The 9,554-nt window shown below is 35.3% G+C and overlaps 1 protein-coding gene and 1 long non-coding RNA gene across 2 annotated transcripts; one reads left to right on the top strand and one right to left on the bottom strand.

The window, feature by feature from the left end:
• On the top strand, positions 1-2,591 carry LOC106329173 (serine/threonine-protein kinase-like protein CCR2). Its single transcript, XM_013767786.1, has one exon. It carries the CDS (start codon positions 77-79, stop codon positions 2,438-2,440), a length of 2,364 nt encoding a protein of 787 aa, XP_013623240.1. The 5' UTR covers positions 1-76; the 3' UTR covers positions 2,441-2,591.
• Positions 2,592-7,609: 5,018 nt separating this feature from the next.
• On the bottom strand, positions 7,610-8,772 carry LOC106332823. The gene is made up of 2 exons (XR_001268191.1): positions 8,109-8,772; positions 7,610-7,938 (listed from the first exon to the last, which is right to left on the bottom strand). It is a non-coding gene; the product is annotated as an uncharacterized LOC106332823 (long non-coding RNA).
• Between the last annotated feature and the right edge of the window lie 782 nt (positions 8,773-9,554).

Genomic DNA, 9,554 nt, shown 5'->3' with positions numbered 1-9,554 from the left:
ATAAACAGCTCACTTCCGTTATTATTATTTATATTATAAAACAATTTAAAATAAACCAAGAACTGCATTCATTAACATGTTCACTCAATCACCTCCCTCAGATCGATTCTTTTTCCTCAACCTTCATCAACTCAAAACCTCAGAAATGCAGATAATCATCTTCTTCCCCTTCCTCTTCATCACCACTTCACTTCTCATCACCGTCCATGGCTACGGCTCGACGGGAACCATCGCCGCAGCTTTCGGTTCAAACGGGTTCTTCTGCGCCATCGACGCAAGCGGGAAGCAAGAAGTCATCTGCTGGGACAGAGGCAACACGAACCACTCTCCCGGAGAAATCTCCGGTTACTCACCTCCGGCGATGTCTTCTCTCTCCGGCGGCGAAGGCTTCCTCTGCGCCATCACCTCCAACACCTCGCGTGCCTTCTGCTGGAACCTTCAAGATCCTTCTCAAAACCTCGTCCCGAAAGCTTTTCAGTACAACTCTTACTCGAGTATCGCTTCCGGTAACAACCATGTCTGTGCTATAAGTGGGTTGTACTACTCAGGTCCTGACTACGGTCCTGTCCATTGCTGGGAGTATACGGACACATCTGGTGTTCTCTGGAACTCGTCTTTTCATAATCCTTACATAGACACTCTCATGTTTCGTAAGATTGTGTCGGGAGATGGGTTTACTTGCGGTGTTACTAAAGATGGAGAGTTGGTCTGTTGGGGACCAAAGTCAAACGGTTTGGGTCTCTCCGACAAGGGAGAAGGGTTTGAGGTTTTAGCTTCCGGGAGAAACTCTGTTTGTGGTGTCTCTAAAGAGTCAGGTCAGCTTCAGTGCTTCGGAGATGAGACGGAGTTTGGAGAAGTACCGAACCGGGTCCGGTTTATTTCTCTTTCAGCTGGTGCTGATCATTACTGTGGTATCAGAGAGGATGATCACGGGGTTGCGTGTTGGGGAAGAAACGTGAATTCTTCCTCTTCAGCTCCTAACACTTCAGGTTTTGTTGCGATCTCGTCTTCAGATTCAACTACGTGTGGTGTTAGGGAGCTTGATCTGGTTCTTGATTGCTGGAGAGTTCATGATTCTACTAAACCGGATTATAGTCCTCCTCTGGAGCTATGCAGCCCCGGGGTGTGTTCCCCTCGTGGTAACTGTGGTGATGGATGGTTTGCTTTCAACGCAAGTATCTTAAAAGAGTCTGAGCTCACGAGCTTGTGCTCGTTTCATGACCTAAACATTTGCTTACGCTGCGGGGTTGATTGCTTGGAAGGCTACTTCCCTTCGAGTGGTTGTAACCCTAACGCGGACAGGGTCTGCACTCCTTGTTCGTTATGTCAGAACAGTTCTTGCTACGGTGTATGCAAGATCCCTGCCGAGAAATCGCGTAAGCACGAGCAGAGAGAGGTGAGGAGGCTTGTGATCATCATTGGATGCTCTGTCTTGGGGTTCTTGGTTATGTTGGTTGGTCTATCTTTCATTCCGAGGATGACTAAAGGCAGTAAAAGAGATGATGAAGAGAGGAGTAGGATGACTTGTTGCTTTTGTTTCGACAAGAACTCTGTCGAAGCTGATCCTGATCCTGTTCCTCAGACGGGGCTTCTCCCGAGCGCTGTCTCCCTAGGGGAGACCAAGATCTTCCGTCTCTCGGAGCTGAAGGACGCGACTCACGGGTTTAAAGAGTTTAACGAGCTGGGGAGAGGTAGCTTCGGGTTTGTCTACAAAGCTGTCTTGTCTGATGGGGTTCAAGTCGCGGTCAAGAGAGCCAATGCTGCGACCATTATTCATTCCAACAACCGAGGTTTCGAGTCCGAGTTAGAGGTTCTTTGCAAGATCAGGCATAACAACATTGTAAATCTTTTGGGATACTGCTCGGAGATGGGTGAAAGGCTTTTGGTTTATGAGCACATGCCGCACGGTACGCTCCAAGATCATCTCCATGGAGACCTTTCTCAGCTGGACTGGAGCATGAGGTTGAAGATTATGTTGCAAGCTGCAAGAGGGCTTGATTACTTACACAACGAGGTGGATCCTCCGGTGATTCATAGAGATGTGAAGACGTCTAACATCTTGTTGGACGGCGAAATGTGTGCAAGAATTGCTGATTTTGGATTGGTTAGCTCGAGTGAAAGAGACTCAAGCAAGAGTGATAGAGAAGGTGATGTTTATGACTTTGGTATTGTTCTTCTTGAGATGCTAAGTGGGCGGAAAGCTAACGATAGAGAGTCTGATCCTCCCGGGGTCGCGGAATGGGCTGTTCCTTTGATCAGGAAAGGTAAAGCTGCCGCGATTATCGATAGGAACATTGGTTTGCCTAGAAATGTTGAGCCGTTGCTTAAGTTGGCTGAGTTGGCTGAGCTTGCTGTGAGGGAGAATCCGAGCGAGAGGCCAAGTATGAGAAATCTATTGAGCTTTCTTGATCTTATTGTCAAGACTGGACTCACCTTTTAATTTGAAGAAGCGTTACAAAATGTGAATTATATTATCAGCCTTGTTTTTTTATGCTTTTGTTACAAAATTGTACAATTATTGATTAATTAAAGTAATAAACTGAGAGATTTCTTTGTCAAAATGTATTAGAAAGTGATCTTAGTAATGTTAATCAATCAGTTGTAGGCTATGGTCAAGATCTCTTCCATTTTTATCATCAACATATAAACATAGTTTGAGCTATGGAGGCAAATGTAATCAGTTGCTGGCTATGGTCTATGCTTGCAGCTTGCAGGTTTTCTCCCTTCCTGTTTTGGATTCTCATTGGCTCTATCTTTTGCCTTTCTCGGTTATATGAGATTGGTTTTACCCGCTTTAGATCACATTCATTCCTTGTCTGTATAAAACAGATTCAGTCTAGATCTAATCTGTTTGGAAGGTCTTGTTAAAAGTGTATGTGAAACTTGTTAAAATTCTGTTTTTCTGAATAATGAAAATCGAGCATACAAAATTTCAAAAGGTAAACTTTTTAGCAAAAAAAAAAAAAAGATTTGAAAGGTAAACTTCATATCACAACAAAGTGTTGGTAGTGTAAACTACTTTTGGTAAGAATTGATATTTTAAAAATTAGAATTTTAAATAGCTGACTTCGGGACTACAGCATATTATGGATCTACGAAAGATTATGGAACTGAAGTTCAGAACTTCTACAGTAATAACAAAAACTTCACATCACGAGAAGAGCAACCAGTTTCCATAGTTTTGGCCAGTTTTTTGTGTCTTTTAAAGGATCTCAAAAAGAAAAGCAAAACGTGTAGGTATGATTTGTGGCTTATGGAAACTATGCGATTATCATTTTAATACAAATCACTTTAAATTTTACATTGAATATTTTATTTTATTGAATTTGTTCATAATAATGTATAATTGTATATATGCAGTACACTCTGCTAAAGACGGGTCTATTTTTCATTTATAAATGTTAAAAAAGAAATATTAACGTTACTGAAAAAGTTGCTATCCATATTGTTCATACTATCATGTATATTTTCTAGTCAAAATAAAGTAGTATACTTTCCATTATATTGAAACCCCTAGAAAACGTCCACTGTAAATAGACGGTTACTCACACGACATGACATGATACAACTACACGTGAATTGGCACAAGAGTATCTCCAAAAAACTCTATTTTGAAGTTTTTCTCCTAAACAAAACTTTAAACTAAACTTCAATTTTTTATATTTTATATTATGTTTCTTATATTTATCATAATTAATTTAAATTTATACAATATTATAAATAACTAGCACATATAAAAAAATACTACATCAATATTAATTTTTTGTTAATCCAGGTAATCCGGACACCCCAGAGAAAACCCGACTAAACGCCTAAGTACATCAATATTAATTAATAAAAAATTTACACTAAAATCTAAATTATGAGTAAAATACCACACTAATCTGTAAAATTATTTTCATAATACTCTCATATATGATAAGTTAGTACATTTGTTAAGTTTCTTTTGTAATATTGTTGTTGTATGAATTTAATTTTAAAATATTTTAAATCTTATTTTAAGGTTTTTATTTAACTTTAAAACTTAAATTTATGAAAAACAATATTTGAAATATTTATGAAATATAAAAAATTCAAGGATTAAAACGATAAACAACCAAGTATTTAAGAATCATAAACGTTATATGCAATTGTAAAAAGTAAAATGCAAATAAAAATATGAAGTTTTGAAATTTCTTTTTGAAGAGCAAAAAAAATCGTATTTGAAGTTATAGAATGCTTTTGGAGATGCTCTAAGTGTTCATAGGTTGAATTTATAATTCATTGAATATTGTGAGTTTACTATTTCACTTTAGCTAAAACATTCATAGGTAATTAAGAACATCTCCAACAATAGGGTCCTAACTTATTTATTTTGAATCGAAACATATCCAAAGTTAGGGGTGTCAATTCGGGCTGGCCTGGCCCGGTCCGGCCTAAACCCACTAAGACTGTTAATATTTGAGTCCGGCCCGGCACGGCCCATAAATATTTTGGGCCTCGAATTCAAAGCCCAGCCTGGTCTTTATAGGGCTATAGGGATTTGCGGATTATTTTGGGTTTTTCGAAAAATAATTTGTCATTGTCACTTCCATCTTCTTAATACATGTGAATTTTCATTTAAAACAGTTTCATTTTTTTGTTTTAAAATATAAAGTGAGTTTCAACTTTTCTTTTTCATCTTTTACTTTTTTCGTATGCTTTAAAAATATATTATAAACAAACCAAATTTAATAATATTTAAATAATCAAATATAAATTAAAACTAAATATATAAGAGAACAAAAATTATTATAAACTTGATCAAATGTTTCATACTTTAGATTTTGAAATTAAAAAAAAAACATGTTGTACATAAAAGAAGAAAGTACATTTGCAAAATTTAAAATGTGATATTTGTAATGATCAAACAACAAAGTGAATGAACAAGTTTTATATTTGTTTTATTAGAGTTTGAATAAAAATATTAAAATAATATGTCAATACTAATATTGGTATTGATTGCAAGAATGATAATATTTAACCTAAAATATTAAATTTTGGGTTTTTGGGTCGGTCCTAGCCCAAACGGACTTAGGCCCAAAATACCCAAAGCCCAAATGGGTTTAGCTCGAAAAGTCCGATTTTTTTTGGTTTATGAAACTTAGCCTAAGCCCGGTAACTTTTAGGGCTGGGCGGGTTCGGACTACGGACTTCGATCCTAATTGACATGTCCATCCAAAGTGAACTATCAACCCAAATTTTCTGTTAAGATGGTCCGGAAATTCTTTGGACTCGGACCAGACCACACTAGCCCAACTGCCCAACTGACATCTTTACATATATGATTTATATATACAAGTTATAATAACCACACTAAGAGGCAGCAACTGTCTCATGTGTAAAAAACACACATCACATCACACAGATCGATAATAGTCTAGTATTATAAGTATTCGAATTAAACTTTTGTCAAAATGATGAGCGTGGCCCTCGGTTGTTGAATTTTTGGCTGACCTACTTTGACTGAATAGAAAAATAGATTGATCATTCGCTAATGCCCAATCGCAAGGTCTAGAGGGGGACTAGTGTGGTCCATCTCTTATTACTATTATTTTAAAGGCCGTCTGGGCACTATGCGTCACTCTTCTGTCCCGATTTATGTCAAATCGGTTTAAAAAATTGGATATCCGATTTTCTCCGTCTAAACCGCCTAAATGACCGACTAGACAGCCGCCTAATCTATATATTTTTTATTTTTTATTTTATTTTTAATAATATTTTTATTTATTTATTTGATCTAAAATTTTAGAAATATCATTTATATTCATAATTTTGATGAAAATTACATTATATTAAGTTTATATATTCTATCTGTGTGTTTTATACAATCTTAAACATGAAAATGTATTAATATTATACACAATTAAAGATTAACATATTTTATAACATAGTAAACAATCTAAAAATTCCGCCCGCATAATTTTCGATCAATCATCGATTTTTTTTAGGCACTAGTCTCAACTCGACCGTCGGATTAGTTTCGCGTTCCCGAACAGGGCCTACAACCCATGATTTGGTTTATCCTTTTTTCTTTTTCTTTTTTTTTTACAACCCTTGATTTATAGTCTCTACATCACTTCTTATATAAAAAAATGTAAGTAAATAGATGTTCAGTGAAGTGATGTACTACAAGTCTACATAACGAATATTTTGACTAAATGGCAAAATCAAATAATTGAGACTATAAACAGTATAATTGGTATACATAACTTTGAGTTATAGTTGAAACATTTTCCCTGCACTTCTACGAACAAATAGTGCATGTTTGTATATAACATTGCTATATTAAAAAAAAATCTTATTAAGTTAGAAATACCAAAAAATAAAGTTACACATTTTCATGTGTTTGTTTCGAATAGTCTCATGCGTGGTTAGAAGGATGTTGGAATAATTGCAGGCATATTGAAACATTTCCTAGGGTTTCACCAAGTGTTTAATAGTAACATTTCAAAATGTAAGATTTATATATTATTTTTTCTAGATATAATATCATGCAAATTTAGTTAGCGGAAGAAATAATAATGGTTTGGATATAGCAAGACAAACAAAATGAGTTAAATAAGCCCTCTTAATGTTTGTACCACTCATTGAAGTTCTCGTACATATCCTTTTAACGTACTTATGATAAGATCTTTAAAAGATCAAAACTTCATAACGAGTACTAATTTTTCCCAAAAACAATTAACGACTGATATGTGATGAATGTCGTCAATATATTTACATTATATATGGTGTTATATATTAACGGGCTAACGGCTAGACCCTGGTATTGTGTATAGCATACATGTGACGAATTGTATCCTTTTGCTTTCATATGTTTATGTAAATTCAGCACTTCTTGAAAAAAATATGTTAAAGTATTTAACTTTGTTTCAATAGCGTTACTAGTTTGAATGATTCGTTTTATTATTGTTCTTACATAAATATATACAAGTTCAGTTGATTTAAGGAAATTAACCTAATCAAAGTAAATATACACAAAAACAGCAAATCTATTTTGTTAATCAAAAATCCTGAATTCTTGAACTTCAGTTATTTATAACATCTACCTTAATCAGTCTATATTTTTGTTACAAAACTACAATACATGGAACTTTTCATTGTGACATAAACAAACCAAATGCAATCCTTTTGCTTTCATATGTTTATGTAAATTCAGCACTTCATAAAAAAATATGTTAAAGGACTATTTAACTATGTTTCAATAGAGTTATTAGCTTGAATGATTCGTTTTATCACTGTTCTTACATAAATATATACAATTTCAGATGATCTAAGGAATTTCACCTAATCAAAGCAAATATACACAAAAACAGCAACTCTATTTTGTTAAACAAAAATCTTGAATTCCTTAACTTCAGTTATTTATAACATCTACTTTAAGTCTATATTTTTGTTACAAGACTACCATACGTGGAAATTTTCATTGTGACATAAACAAAACAAATGCAATCATTGCAACACCTCACGGAAACGGAGTCAGAAATGTGTGATGCAACTTCGTGCATGGGTAGACAATTGTTAGATTAAAACTACAATTCAATAAATACAACAAATAAGTTATAATTAACTAGGTCACAAGTACATATACAAATATATTTATGTAATCGATATGATTGAAACAATACAAGAATATGAACCGTACGGGGATATATATTAGCTATCGATATTATTAACAATTTTTTGTATAAGCAAATGAGCTATATATTGATGTTATCACAGAAGAAATCCTCGTTAAAAGTGCTGTGACATGACAAACATTTGTACTGGAAAATACGAATCGAAAGACCTCACCAAAATATCTGTCAGTGGAATATTTCGAGACCACAAGAAGAAGCATAGGTGGTAGCTAGACGGTTTTGTGAGGTACCTTCTAATCTTCGTCACATGATTGCACGGAGTAATTAACATAGATTCCTACAAAACAAGCTCAACACAATTTAATTAGTACCATAACATAATTAGAAAATATCTATATGATGAGATTATGCTTGGCTCCTCATACGCCATCCACGGAGGTCGCCGAAGATCGATGAACTTAGTGTATGGCATACAGGGAGCCAGGCATATATACAAATATATCATACCTCAACATATATTTGCATATCTGTCATGATGCCTATACATGTTATTATGTATTGAAACTAATTGCCCAAAACGGCCGATGTCTTATTCTATTTTTAAGTGAAGCTATATCTAGCTAGATCTCCACCTGGACATGCATGAACAGATATAAACAGCATATATGGATGACTATAGAAACAATCTAAAGCATGAATTGTGATTTGCATGTAAGAAAATGAGATTGAGGAGATCTTTTGTTTTCTCTCTCTCCTCAGGAAGAATTGAAGTTATTGTTCTTCAAACCCTAAATGACGATTTCTTGAAAACAAAAAAGGGAAGATGAGAATCAACAAACAAAATATGAGGGTCGAGATTGAGGATCCAGAGAGAGAAGAAAGGGAGATATGGAAGGTGATTGAGAGAGGAGGAGAAATGGTTTATATAAACAATTATGAGATGTGAGAGATTCAGATGTATATATGTCTTATGTAGACAAGAGGCAAGCATATTAAAGGAGAGATGTTTGGGTCAAAAGATAAAAATAACACATGAGAATGAAAAAAGAAAGACCCACAAGAAACCCTAAGGAAAGGGCAAGAAAGAAGGGATGAAGGCAAAATGCTAAAGTTAGGGCATAAATAATTATTTTTGGTTAATTTGTTTAGTCTTTTGAGAGTGAAACAAGGATTACTTGTGGGTCTGCTTTTGCGTCTCATCCTCTCACACCACCTCACTAAATATAGACATCCATGATGACATCCATACACATCAACATCCAGATCACACATGCATGAGCACGAGAGATGGCATCATGGTGGTGGGTAGATTAAGTGAGAAGGACGTAAATTTCGCAGGACATAATTAAAGGGAGAGATAAAAGTATTAGAACCCTAAAAGAGGAGAGAGTGTGTTTGAAATCTCCTTTTCTTAGTCGGGTGGTCTTAAAAAAGCTAAAGGTTGCTTTTCTCTTCTCTGAAGCTCATTTTGTCTGCAAGTGCTTGGATACACATGGATTCCTCTATCTCTTCCACCTTTTTCCACATTCCAATTTTTTATTATTATCATTTCAATTCCGAATATATATTAATTTTGTTATCTTCTTCATATATATTGGTTATTTTCACATATATTTTCTTACAATAAACACTACAAGAAAACACACCGAATTCCGACGGATCTTCCGACGGACACCAAGGTCGTCGGACATTTGCGACGGAATACTGACAAATTTCCGACCAAATCCAAAAAAATGAAGTCGTCGGAATTCCGTCGGCCATTTCCGACGGAATTCCGACGACATACGGTTCGTCGGAATTTTCCGACGACTTTTCGACGACATTCCGATAAAAAATGTAACCGTTGTAGTCGTCGGAAGTTCGTCGGTATATTCCGACGAAATTCCGACGACATTCCGATTAACAGCAAAGTCGTCGGAATTCCGTCGGAAAATACCGATGGAATTCCGACGA

This window comes from Brassica oleracea, chromosome C3 (genome assembly GCF_000695525.1).
Source record: "Brassica oleracea var. oleracea cultivar TO1000 chromosome C3, BOL, whole genome shotgun sequence".
Classification (NCBI taxonomy): domain Eukaryota; kingdom Viridiplantae; phylum Streptophyta; class Magnoliopsida; order Brassicales; family Brassicaceae; genus Brassica; species Brassica oleracea.
This window is presented reverse-complemented; position numbering and strand designations above follow the sequence as displayed.

Excerpts from the sequence above, each read along its gene's own strand:
- LOC106329173 (XM_013767786.1), top strand. The coding sequence starts at position 77 with ATGTTCACTCAATCACCTCCCTCAGATCGATTCTTTTTCCTCAACCTT.